The 14,196-nt window shown below is 42.3% G+C and overlaps 1 protein-coding gene across 2 annotated transcripts in view; it reads right to left on the bottom strand.

The window, feature by feature from the left end:
- Positions 1–3,999: 3,999 nt before the first annotated feature.
- Positions 4,000–14,196, bottom strand: part of stk10 (serine/threonine kinase 10) — a 132,063-nt gene continuing 121,866 nt past the window's right edge. For both annotated transcript variants that reach the window (XM_070878436.1, XM_070878438.1), the window contains 5 exons: positions 14,002–14,126; positions 12,190–12,378; positions 8,862–8,987; positions 6,414–6,527; positions 4,000–4,647 (listed from right to left, as the gene is read on the bottom strand). In XM_070878436.1, the coding sequence (XP_070734537.1) occupies positions 4,510–4,647; positions 6,414–6,527; positions 8,862–8,987; positions 12,190–12,378; positions 14,002–14,126 (692 nt within the window). In that variant the 3' untranslated portion in view covers positions 4,000–4,509. The remainder of the gene's footprint in view (positions 4,648–6,413; positions 6,528–8,861; positions 8,988–12,189; positions 12,379–14,001; positions 14,127–14,196) is intronic.

Below are 14,196 nucleotides of genomic sequence, written 5' to 3'. Positions count from 1 at the left end.
CCCTAAGTTTCCTCCCTGCACTAAACTTGCATCTTTCCCCAGTTTCTCTTTGATCTCCCCTCTTGACGTCTCCAGGCTCATCTTGTCCACAAGACCCACTTCCTGCTTCTTTGACTCCATTTCCACTAAACTGACCAACCAACCTCCTTTTCTGGCTATGTTAGCCGACATTGTTAACGGTTTTCTCTCCTCAGGTACTTTCCCCCTCCTTCAAATCTGCCGACATCATCCCCCTCCTCAAAAATGCAACAGTTGACCCCATGGTGCTCGCAATCTACCGTCCCATCCCCAACCCCCCATTCCTCTGCAAAGTCCTTGAACATGTTGTCACCTCCAAAATCTGTTCCCATTTTTCCCAGAACTCCATGTTTGACTCCCTTCAATCTGGTTTCCGCCCCTGCCACAGGAACGGCTCTCATCAAAGTCACAAATGACATCCTTTGTGACTGTGACTAAGGGAAAACTGGAAGGCCTCTCCTCCCACGAGCGGGCCCCCTGAGATAGAGGGTCGACACTCGCCCCAACCCGTGTAGCAGTTCTCGAAGTTAGCAGAGACGAATGGCAAGGTATAACTTTTATTACGAACGACCGGGAACACCTCTCATCACAGCCGCCTGAGTGGAGATGCTCTTCGTGTAGCAAAATCACATCATTTATACATTTCACAAACCCTTTCGCCTCGCGCCTCGCACCCCCCCCGGATCTTCAATTGGGTTACCTTATCAGTAATACTTTGGATTGACAGACCCCAAGGCAGCCTTAGGCCCTACTAAGATGACTTCATCAGGTTAGAATTTACTGATTCTCCTTGGTGCCCGTGAGTCTGCCTCGAGCCTCTTCGCAAGGTCATATCAATGTCTGTTTAGGTTCTCACATCGTATCCTGTCGGAATATTATCTAATGTCCTGGTACAGATTGAAATAACAACTTCTGGAGCCTTGGTACTGGAATGTGCAAGGCCGAAGAGAAGCCTTTTACCTCCTTATGCGTCGGTGCAGGAACCAGCACTTTAACCCTTGTCCCACTGGTACCCCTAATGCCAAATTTTTCTCTTACATGACAAAGGTAAACTCTCCTCGTCCTTCTCGACCTGTCTGCAGCCTTTGACATGGTTGATAACTCCATCCTCCTCCAACGTGGGACCGCATTTGCCTGGTTCCAGTCTTATCTAATCATAGCCAGAGAATCACCCGCAATGGCTTCTCTTCCCATTCCAGCACCATTACGTCTGGTGTCCCCCAAGAATCTATCCTTGGCCCCCTTCTATTTCTCATCTATATGCTGCCCCATGGCCACATCATCTGAAAACACGGCGTCATTTTCCACATGTATACTGACATCCAGCTCTACCTCACCATTTATCTCGACCCCTTCATGGTCTCTAAATTGTCAGACTGCTTGTCAGATATCCAGAACTGGATGAGCAGAAATTTTCTCCAATTAAATATTGTGAAGACCAAAGCCATTGTCTTTGGTCCCTGCCACAAACTGCGTCCCCTGGCCACCGACTCCATCCCTCTCCGTGATTTGTGACGCTGAACCAGACTGTTCGCAACCTAGGTGTCATATTTGATCCTGAAATGAGCTTCCAACCACATATCCGCAGTATAACTAAAACCGCCTATTGCCACCTCCGTAACATTGCCTGTCTCCGCCACTACCTCAACTCATCTGTTGCTGAATCTCTCATCCATGCCTTTGTTACCTCTAGATTAGACTACTCCAACGTACTCCTGGCTGGCCTCCCACATTCTACCCTACGTAAACTTGAGGTCATCCAAAACTCGGCTGCCCGTGTCTTAACTCGCAACAAATCCGGCTCACCAATCACCTGTGCTCACTGACCTACATTGGCTCCTGGTTAAACGCCTCGATTTCAAAATTCTCATCCTTCTTTACAAATCCCTCTTTGACATCGCCCCTTCCCATCTCGATTGTCCTTCAGCCTCAGCCCTCAGAGATATCTGTGCTCCTCAAATTCTGCCCTCTTGAGCATCACTGCATTGATGGCTGTACCTTCAGCTGCCTGGACTCTTAAGCTCTGAAACTCCCTCCCTAAACCTCTCCACCTCTCTTTCCTCCTTTAAGACACTCCTTAAAACTTACCTCTTTGACCAAGCTTTTGGTCATCTGCCATAAATTTGACACCGAGCCACATAAGAAATTATGTGTTTTGTCTTGTAACACTACTGTGAAGCGCATTGGGACATTTTACTATGTTAAATGTGCTATATAAATACAAGTTGTTGCTGTTGTGTACATGGACTTTCAAAAGGCAAACGGCAAAGTACCACATATTAGCCTTTTTAGTAAAATTGAAGCCCATGGGATAAAAGGCGCAGTAGCAGCATGGATACAAAATTGGCTGTGGGATAGACAACAGAGAATTGTGCTGAATGGTTGCTTTAACAGACTGGAGGGAGGTATACACTTGAGTTCCCTATGGTTCAGTACTAAGACCACTGCTGTTTTTGATATACATTAATGACTTCGACTTGGGGGTACATGGCACCATTTTGAAATCTGCAGATGACACAAAACTTGGAAGTATAACAGTGAGGACGATAGTAATGGACTTCAAGAGGGCATAGACAACCTGGTAGAATAGGTAGTCACATGGCAGATGAAAATCAACGCAGAAAAGTGAGAGATGGTGCATATTGGAAGGAAGAATGAGGCGAGACAATACAAGCTAAAATGGTACAAATTTAAAGGGGGTGCAAAAACAAGAGGCATCTTGGGGGTGTTAGTGCACAAATGTTTCAAGGTGGCAGGACAGGTTAACAAAGCAGCTAATATGTTAAACCTATATAAAACACTAAGTTCAGCCCCAGCTGGAGTATTGTGGCCCTATCTGGGCACCACACCTTTCGAAGAATGTGAAGGCTCTAGAGAAGTGATATACTAGAATTGTTCCAGGGACAAGGGATTACAGTTATATGGATAGACTGGAGAAGCTGGGGTTGTTCTCCTTAGAACAGAGAACTGCAAGCGGAGATTTGATACAGTTGTTTAAAATCATGAAAGGTTTAGATAAAAGTAAATGAAGAGATACTTTTCGCAATGGCTGAAGGGTCGATAACCAGAAGGCACAGATGTAAGGTGATTGGCCAAAGGACCAGAGGTGACATGAGGAAAAACATTTTTACGCAAGGTATGGTTAAGATCTGGAATGCACTGCCCAATAGGCTGGTGGCTACAGATTCAATAGTAGCCTTCAAAAGGGAATTGAAGAAAATATTGCAAGGATATGGGGAAAGAGCAGGGTGGAGAAAAGAGTGGGACTCACTGGATTGCTCTTTGAAAGAGCCAGAGCAGATTTGATGGGCCTCCGTTTGTGCGGTACTATTCTTTGATTCTATAATTCCCTCTTTGGTGCCTTTCCAGGCTGAAAATCTCAAGTTTCTCCAATTCTCAGGCTTTTGACACTGGGGGTCAGCCTCTTGGCTCTTCTCTGCACTGTCTCCAGCACTTTAATTTTCCCTTTGCACCGTGGCAACCAGAACCAGATGGAGTGCGCAAGGTGAGATCTGACTACAGCACATCCTATTGTACTCTATGGATTTGGCCGTGTCGCTCAATATTCTACTGGCTTTGTTGATTGTTCCTCTGCATTGGTTGGACGTCAAGTCTACTAGGATTCCTCCGTCACTCTGAACTCCATCCATGGTCATTTCAACTGTACTTGGGCTATTTCAGTGGGTAAGGTTCCATAAAAAAAGTTGTCAAATTGAATTAGTCAGTTTTTGCTGGTAATGAATGATCTGACTGTTCAACACTGCTCAATGAGACAAGGAATGTAACTGCATATCAATGCATTGGCTGAAAAATGTTCTCTACTCTTCCTCTCCCCCAAGTTAGCTCCCTTGCATTGTCCTCATTTCTTGATGGTTTTATTCTCTCAATCCTCGGTCATTGCGAAGGATTGGCGATATGACCAAGAAGTGCTTTTGAACATGAGTAGTAAAATAAAAGTCAAACAGCGACCAATGCTGCAGATTATAACTTTTATTGGCAGTATTTATTTATTTTTTTTTAAACATAGTGGTTCATTTAACATTTTTTTTTGCTTGAACCCAATTCTTCATTAGGTATTAGGAATATTTAGTAAAAATTGCTTTTTGGTATATGAACTAAATAACAGATTAAAAAAGACTTGCTTTATAATCTTGCATTATCTCACTTGGTTAGCTGGTCATATACAGACAAGGAAGCTTTGAAAAACAAGCAAAGAATTTAGAAGTAGGCACAGAAAAGCCTCCCTCAACTAAAGAACACTTTTGTACATCTATATGAGCATATATTTTTGTTCATAGCAAGGTTCTTCGATGAACACAGTAACATCCAAAGGTTCATATTCTTTGAGATTTCAGTAGTAAATACAGTATTTCTCTCCATTCTAAATCAGAAAACATGAATACAATTTAAGTTTAGAAAATATAAATTAAAGACTTGTTCATATCACTGTAATCCTGAGTTCGTAGAGAAGTAATGGAATCCTGATCTTCCTTAGGATGGCTCTGAAGTAAAGGGAAAAAATTTGGCAACCTTGTTTGGAGAACTTGGACTCTGACACTCTGCTTCTTCACTAAGTTTAAAGAAGATCTCCTGATCCTTTTTTTTCTGGGTCAGTTCTTCTTCCAAAGCCTGCATCAAATACATTGCTGTTAAAATTCTGACAAAAACAAACATTCAGAAACACAGACGTCAAAAGAAACTCTTGATTTATCAGGTAGTATTAATCTTTTCGAGTAACCTTTTAAAATATCACTAGTGTTTGATGGTGAACTAAAAGCTGTAAAACCCGACTTTGTTTACTGAATTACTGGAGTAGCACAAATTGTTTTTGGACCATTAATGCTTCCATTGTTACAACTTACAAATTCATAACTTTAAATCAAACGTCCTCTGATAATGTGGTGTTCTGATACATTTCAAATCTAATAAAATGAGCTAAAGGCAGATATTATAAAATCATACTTATTTTCATAATCTAACCATCTATCGCTTACTATATACTCAGTCAAAAATCATAGCATAAAGGAGATTCTGGGGACTTTCTTGGAGCTTCACGCACACAGCTGCCATGACGTTAGTAGAAGTGCAGCCCACTTATGCAGGTAAACAGGGTTTCGGACGGTGCACCAGCGGCGGGGCGAGAAGAGCCTCAAGGAAACAAAAGGCTAGTCTCAGTTTTTGTCCATGCCCCTTTCCCAACCAAAGTGATGAATAGACCAACTTCTCTTGGGCCCCTCCCATTGCCAATATAGAGCTCGTCACTAGGTGCCTAATGACCGAGGCAGATCCATTGAGGCTAGCAACAGGAAGAAAAAATGAGACCCTTATTGGAATTGTGTCTGTGGGTGATGAACTCGCTTGGGCCCAGCTGCCAAGGCCCCCAACAGTTAAACAGACTGTGAATATTGTTGCTCTTTATTGCAAGGGGGTTGGAGTATAAGAGTAAGGAAGTCTTGCTACAGTTATACAGGGCCTTGGTGAGACCACACCTGGAGTACTGTGCACATTTTGGTCTCCTTATCTAAGGAAGGATATACTTGCCTTCGAGGAGGTACAATGGAGGTTCACTAGATTGATTCCTGGGATGAGGGGGCTGTCTTATGAGGATAGATTTGGTAGAATGGGCCTATACACTCTAGAGTTTAGAAGAATGAGAGGTGATCTCATTGAAACATACAAGATTCTGAAGGGGATTAACAGGGTAGATGCTGAGAGGTTGTTTCCCCTGGCTGGAGTATCAGGATAAGGGATAGGCCATTTAAGACAGAAATGAGGAAGAATTTCTTCACTCAGAAGGTTGTGAATCTTTGAAATTCTCTGCCCCAGAGGGCTGTGGATGCCGAGTTTCTGAATTTATTCAAGGCTGAAATAGTAGATATTTGGAATCTCGGGGAGTGGAGTTGAGGTCAATGATCAGCCATGATCTTATTGAATGGCGGAGCAGGCTCGATGGTCCGTAAAGTCTACTTCTGCTCCTATTTCTTATGTTCATAAGAAATTTTAAGACTTAGAGATAAAGAGCCACTTGGGAAATGAACCAGGCAGCTACTGCCACCCATAGGACTGTAAGCTTCCCCACTCCAATCACCTCCACAGGAACCTCCACCTTCAGAAGAGAACTTACTGAGGAAAGGTTTTTTTTTTTGAGGGGGTGAGGGGCACACACGTTTGAGCCACTGTAATCAGAAGTTAAACACAAGACCGCTTTGTTTTCTAAAATAATGCAAATTTAATAAATGTAACCCACTTGATACAGACTTGTTTTATAAGGACAGCATTCACAGACAAACAGCTTGATGTAGGAGCAGTTCTCAAATTCCCCTTTTTAAGAAGAACCCATATAGCAATGAAAAAGGCTTCATATTTAACCCTTTTGACTATTCATAACCACTTACTTTCTTTCTTGGCCTCAGTTTTTCTTGCCATTCCTTGAGTTGCTGGTTGTGGTTTTCATCAAGTGCTTTTAACTTTTGGGTCTCGTGTTCGATCAGAAGATGGCACTTTTCATTCTAAAGAATTAGGGATAATTAAATTACTGTAGCCCATCATTATGTGCCACATGGGTTTCTTACATTGACTAAGCACTACTAAATATCAAAATCTACTTTTACATGTGATCTCATTTGCAGTTATTGATAATCTACAACCAGCTATATAAGGTATTGGTGAGGCCACACCTGGAATACTGCGACAGTTTTGGTTTCCATATTTACGAAAGGATATACTTGCTTTGGAGGCGGTTCAAAGAAGGTTCACTAGGTTGATTCCGGGGATGAGGGGGTTGACTTATGAGGAAGGGTTGAGTAGGTTGGGCCTCTACTCATTGGAATTCAGAAGAATGATAGATGACCTTATCGAAACGTATAAGATTATGAGGGAGCTTGACAAGGCGGATGCAGAGAGGATGGGGGAAGACTAGAACTAGAGGGCACAATCTTAGAATAAGGGGCCGCCTATTTAAAACAGATGAGGAGAAATTTCTTCAGGGTTGTAAATCTGTGGAATTCGCTGCCTCAGAGAGCTGTGGAAGCTGGGACATTGAATAAATTTAAGACAGAAATGGACAGTTTCTTAAACGATAAGGGGATAAGCGGTTATGGGGAGCGGACAGGGAAGTGGAGCTGAGTCCATGATCAGATCAGCCATGATCTCATTGAATGGCGGAGCAGGCTCGAGGGGCCTGTTCCTATTTCTTATGTTCTTAAAAGTAAACCAAAATGTATATACCATTTACACACTTGACATTCCAAATCTGTAGCTTCCCCAGGACAGGGATCCAATTGCTTGCAAAAATCAAATTTTCATTATGTATTCAAAAAGAGTATTCCTTTTAATTCAAGGTGCAACCACACATCAACTTCACAATGTTGGCCATACATGTTTGTAATTATAAGAGAGGTGTTAATTACTGAGAATACTTGGGGAATTACTGGATCACTTTTGATAATGGCTTTACGGTTTCGACTTCCTGCCAAACTTGCACCTTATGCAAATCATTTAGCAATATGTAACTAGTGTTCAAATTATGCTTTGAATCAAGACTTGAAGTTATCTACAGGAAGCTTTAAACAGAAACTACAGAGGGTTCAGTTGTTTTGATACATTAGACACTTTATCTCCATTACATAACACATTTCTTAGCCTATTTTAATTCCTTTGGTTGCAATATTATGTTCATGTGTTTAGATGGCATAGACTGCCGTGACATTTTTCTAGAGAATGGGGCATAACGTTGTGATAGTTGCATCAAATTTACAAAACCACAGAAAATGGAATCACTGAATTTCACCTGAGGAGGTGGGCTGACATTAAAGTCTGTTAGTTTCATTTTTAAAGTTGCAGCCGACAACTGTCCAAAGCAGACGGCACATAATAGTACCCATCAAAACCATTCATTAATTACTATACAAGAATGGCCCAGTGAGCTTGCTGTCAGGATGCATAGCCAGTTTATAGGGCTCAATTTTCCCCGAGCCCATTTTTTGGCGTATTGTCAGAGTTGCGCCGCTTAATTAGGTAAATAAATGCGGCAGAAAAAAATCTCCGATGTTTGGCCTCTAATCTGCAGCCGCGTAGTGTGGCCAGTCGCTTCGGGGGATGGAGCCTGCGGTCTGCACTGGAAAAAGGAGCCAGGCCTTCTGCTCATGCGCGGGGGAAAATACTGCCGTCGTTGAAATGGCCGCTCATGCGCAATGGAGCTCCGAGTGAGGTGCCTTCCTGGTCAGCTTCGGTGAGTACACTCCCCCGCCAAGCCTCTTCGATGTCTTCCCGCCGCTCTGCTCCCCTAGCCCAGGCCAAATGGCCTCCGATGTACTTACCTGCGCCGATTTCTTTAACTCTCCGCAAGGGTTTTCTCGAGAGGCCACATACGCTGGCCTAAGTAGAAATGGAGTAACTATTAGCTGGCCAAAGTTGCCTAAATGGGCAGAACTGGTGTAGGTGGCTGGTAACGCCCCCTTTTGAGAAAAAAAAAACGTACCTAAAAAAAACGCTGGTGCAAATTGATTGGGGAAAACTGGTGATTTTTAAGTTAGGCCAGAAAAAGCAGCCGACTCCAAAAAAAATGGCGCAAATACTGGGGAAAATTGAGCCCTCAGTCACTGCAGAAAATGAGCATCCCATTTTCTCTGAAACAGCATGAAGAAAATGGACCACAGATTTTGTAGCCACAGCAAGCTGGCTTGTACAAGTCAAAATATTATATAATATTCAAGTCTCAGCTCCTGTATACCATCCAAAAACGAAAATGATCATAAATAACCAGGAGATTGCAATGTGCTTTATACAGAAACAAATTCAGACGTGTGCATGTAAAGACCTGTAGAAAATGCTAAACAGAGTACCTGTAGCTGCTGGAGTTCCTGGATATTATTCTCACATGTATGCTGCATGTCTCTCATTTGGGCTTCATGCTTTATTTGCTGATTTTGCTTTTCCATCTTTTGCCTTTTCTCTTCTTGCAGTCCAAACTATTGTTGAAAGCAACACCATATTACAAGTTAGAGAATGAGAAGGGTCAATATGGTTCACAATAGTCATTTTGAGCCACCTGTGCATATAACAGTGTAATGTCCAGGGAATGGAAGTAAATGTTAATTACCTAGTTTTGTCAGGGCACCTTCATTCTTTGAACAAGGGCATTCGTCATACACTACAAACCCTACTGGATTTTGTACATAATCGGAGATAAAAAGATCAAGAGGGTCAGATTACTATGGCATGTATAGAATGTAGGGCTTAGAATTTGGGGTCATTTGCGCCTCCCGTTAGCAGCGCAAACGACCTTTTGCCCGGGAGCAACGCCACTAATGGCTCCTGCTAAATTCCACGGCGGCGGTAACCCGTAGCGCCCACTCTGTATGCGCAACGCCCTGGAACAATTGGGAAGCACCCCCTAAAGCTGCGCCGGGCGATGCCAGCAACAGCTTTAGGGGACATGAACCGTGCTGCAGGCCGCTCGCGGGGCAATACTTGAAGGGGAGGTGGCGGCCATCTAAAAAAAAAGTCGAATTTCTTCTGCTTCGATCACAGGGTACGTGTCGTGATCAGTCAGCCTGACACTCTGCTTGAGTGCTGGGCTGTTGGCACGGCACCCCCTCTCTCCGGTGGTCCAGGGAGGCCTGTTTCCTCACTGCAGAGTTTGCAGCTTGGGCCCTTCCCTTTAATGAAAGGAAGAGCTCCTCCTCCACGGTAGCGCTACACGGCCCAGTACGTAGCGTGGTGCCCCGCTCCTGACCCGTTTGCCTTACTATCGCCCCAGAAAGAAAGTGGAGCGTGTTATTTTGTGCTCCATTTCGTTTTGGGGGCGGTAACCCAAATTTTTTGAGCAGGGCTGGACTTCTGTGCCTGGCACAAAATGTCCCGCCTCCCGGATGTTACCGCCTCCAAATGGGGCACTGTGGAATTTCACCCCCTAGAAGTTTGAACAATTGCCCTTCCTAATCCACAGCAAGCATTCCGGTCAGATTTCAAACTGAATAATGAGTAACCTGGAATCTATTACCTTTCCACCTAAAGCTGCATGGAAGCAACTGTGGATGGTGAAATAATAAAAAGCAGCTTGGTCAAAATGCAGAAACTCAATTTTACCACACATGGATTTGCATTCAATAGGTTAAATATGCAAGTACATAACTCATCTTAAAGAATCCACTGGGGAGAAAGAAATCCCCAGCTTGATATATTATTCAGATTACACTCATCTTTATAAGGTTGCCCATAACATAAAAGAATATTGCTTGGTGTCAGACTTGGCTCAGTGGTATTATTCTTTCATCATATCCAGAAGGTCATGTGTTCAAGATCCACAAGCAGATAATCTAGGCTGATATTTCAGTATAGTACTGAGGTAGTGTTACAATTGTCTTGGATAAATGTTAAACCGAGGAATCATCTAACTAACATCACCAAAAAAGATCCCAGATTATTTGGTAATTTATCTCATTGCTGTTTGTGGGGCCTTGCTGTATACAAATTGTCTGCCACATTCTCCTACAACAGGAGAGGGAATGGTAGCATAGTGAACTAAAAATCCAGAGAGACGAGTTCAAATCCCACCTCAGCAGCTGGGGAATTTAAATTCAGTTAATAAAACAAAAAGCTAGCATCAGTAATGGTGGCCATTTAATTACCGGCTTGTCGTAAAAACCCATCCGGTTCATTAATATCTGTTAGAGAAGGAAATCTGTCATCCTTACCCGGTCTGGCCTATATGCGACTCCAGAACCACAGCTATGTGCTTGACTCTTAACTGCCCTCTGAAATGGTAAGCCACTCAGTTAAGGGCAATTAGGGATGAGCAATAAATGCTTTGCACAGACGTCCATATCCCGTGAATGATTAAAAAAGTGACTGCACCTCAAAAAGTATTTCATTGACTTAAGTGCTCCAGGACTTCCTGAGTACATGAAAGGTGCTATATATACATATGCAAGTTATTTCAAGATTTTTAAACATTTTCAACCATTCCCAAATGTAAGCAATTGTGAGAACTGTAGCAGAGTACTTCTTTTGGTGTTAAAAATACGATGAGTGCAACACGTACCATGCAAAGATCTAATTGGTAATATTCATTATACGATAATTAATTAGGCAAATTACATATTTTTCCCCAGAGCCCATTAACTCAACATGTGTGTAAATTGAAGAAGTCCAGAATTTGAATTTTATTGTTTTGATGCAATAGGTAGCACCAGAATTTGATGCCATTTGAAGCACGAGACTGTCTGGAACCAGGTCAAGCACACAAAGGTTCATTTTCACTACCAGAGGGGTCCCATTTTGTTCACAAACCATAAATTGTCATTGGCAATGTGAAGTAGTTGTTTTAACGAATGTCTGCAGTTCAGACCGGAAAACTGCAGTTCAGACTACCAAGAGTGAAGGATAAAGTGAGGAATGAGAAATCAGAATTTTAAAAAATTCCTTCAAATTCCCCCCTGATCTAAAGCAATAAAAAGTAGCAGCAAGTTCACAGAGCAAACTAATAGGGGGGAATTTTAATATAAATGAGCAAGAGAGATTGGGAAAAATTCCAAGCGTGTCGGGAAGCTGGCTTCAACTCACCGAATTCCGGGTTTTACGGAAGGGGGACAAGGGGTGGGCAGCCAACCCATGCCCAGGTGGGGGGTTGAAAGTTTAAATATGTTAATGAAGCTGGCAGCTTCTAATTTAACCTGCAACTGAAGTGAGGCCAGGACAGCTTCAGGGAGAAGTTAAGCGCTGTCACAGCATTGCTTGTGGGCCAGGAGGACCAGGAGTGCTTCCCCCACCCTCCCCGCCCAATACAAAGGCCCCCAGGGTCAGGAATCAGACCACCCACCCCTCAGGGGTCAGGGATCAGACCTTCGCCGCAGTGCTCCCCGTCCAACTGGAAGCCAAACCAGGGTGACTCCCAGGCTGGGAACCTGTCAAGGTCAAAAGACACAGCGGAGTTAAAATTGCACAACTTTTGGGTTTTCCTTGCAAAACTCTTGACCATCACTCACCCCACCTACGTAATCCACCCCGCTATATCCATTATTTTCGTAAATTCCAAATTTGAAAGGAATACAAAACAGACTGAAATATTTTGAGCTGTGTGCTTTTTTTGCCTTTTGTGCAACTATAATGATAGCCAGGTGGATATCAAAGCAGCACCTCAGTGTATTGAGCTTGGGTCACACAAACTACCTGTTTGACTTTCTCTCTGTCTTCTGTGTGACTCCCTGTAGAGTTAATGCGCAAACTCTTCTTGTACATCACCATTCTAGTCTTCCCCTCACTTCTTTGGATTTTAGGAAGTCTGTTCTTTTCCTGTTGCTGTCTGATCTTTAGCTGCTCAATCATTCGCTGATTATAACGCTGCATCTGCTCCAACTCCTGTAGGGGTCAACCATGCAAAGTAAATAAAATGAGACAGTATGTACGTGAAATGCAATATTGCCAAAACTCCACTGCAGAAGGCTGAACATACCATTGATCGTACAACTAAAGATGACCTAGGTTACCCCTCAGTATTCTTGAATTAGCTTTCCTGTCCTGCATTACCTACTGCATATTCTCTCTCTTCTCCTCCTCCTCAAGGTGCTATACCCATCCTATGGTACTACTTAGTACCAATAGCTTTCCATTAACTCATCCGAGTAGCCCCTCTTCACCCGTGAGTTTGAACACGGAGGGCCAGCAAATTATTCAATCTAAAAAGGGCATCATAGCTAGTTAAATCATGTCCTCACTGGATGTCCAAATGTGTACTTTCTAGCAGGTATCACAGCTAGCTACATGGAGCTGGATAATCTTTACCTCAGGACATCCATTTGGAGCTTCATGACTAGACATTTGCTAACACAGCATAAACTAAGATTTTTCTCGTTCCGTAAGGCTCAGGCAATACATTTATCCATGCAACCTGGGAAGCTTTAGCAAGTTTGAAATATTATATATATATATTATATATATATATATATATATATATTTGCACTCCAGCAAGTTGGCCAGAATGCAGTGATGGTGGTGGTTGTGGTTATGATCGTGTTCACTCATCTGTCCTCTAAGCCGGAGTCTGGGACAGATAAGTAAGTGGAGGGGTAAAACCAGTTCTCCCCTTCATTTATCAATTTCGGTCCTGATGTCTATTGAAAATGGATTGACGGACACAAAATTCAACACTGCAACAGGGTCATGTGTCAAAATAAGATAAAACAAATAAAACATATAATGACTAAACCAGTAGTAGTTCTCCCAATTAATAGAAATAGTATTTTGAATGCTTCATTTCTTTTAATCTGTAGGAAGTGTTTTCTCAACAACTGGAAACACTTTCTACAAATTTCTGCTGTTGAATATTATGGGAAATAATTACAGAAAAATTGCTACTTTATGATCAGATATCTCTGAACAAAATGATCCAGCTCAAATTCCTATTTTCATGCAAAAATTCTGCCATAATTCAAAGGTTAATTATACTGTAAATATCAATTTCTACTTGACATACAAACATGGAGCAAACAGGAATTAAAAATGCTAATTTGAGTTGACAGGATTTCAATGCATAGTCTTTTCAACTCTGGAGTTGACTGATGTATTTTCCCTGCTATCCAGCAGGTTTAGTTCAGAACAAGGAAATGAGTCTGCTTCCACTGTAGGCTATGTCCGACCAAACACTTAAAACAATGAACTGCCCAAACTGGAATTCATCGTATATTTACTTGCTCCATTATTAGTTTTGTTTCTGTTAAAAATACAATTATTTAACTTGCATAAGAACAGCTGTAGAGTTCCTTTAGTATCTGTTCCTTTTTTCAAACATTTAACATTGTTGATATTCGAAAAGTAAAGTGTAGAAGATGGAAGACTCTCCCAAAACTGGCTGAACATTAGTGAAATTCATTGATCATGGAGATTAAAACTGCTCCATCTTTGTAGACAAACAAAAATTATCCAATCCTTACAGGTCATATTGATACTTATGTTTTTCTATATTGAACCAGATTTTTTTTTTACCTTCTCATGTTTCTTCAGCAGCTGATGTCTTTGCAGAAAGTATTGATCCTTCAACTGCTGCTTGAGGAACTGATGTTTCTCCTGCAGATGGTGCTCTTCCAGCTCCCAGATGGCAGCCTCCCTATCTGCAGCGAGAAAAAAAAGCAGGTTCAGGAAGTGTTACAGCTATACAATCTGAACTGAATGAGGGCAACC

Source organism: Pristiophorus japonicus, chromosome 4 (genome assembly GCF_044704955.1).
Source record: "Pristiophorus japonicus isolate sPriJap1 chromosome 4, sPriJap1.hap1, whole genome shotgun sequence".
In the NCBI taxonomy this organism is placed as follows: Eukaryota; Metazoa; Chordata; class Chondrichthyes; family Pristiophoridae; genus Pristiophorus; species Pristiophorus japonicus.
Note: the sequence above shows the minus strand (reverse complement) of the source record. Positions and strands in the feature narration are given on the sequence as shown.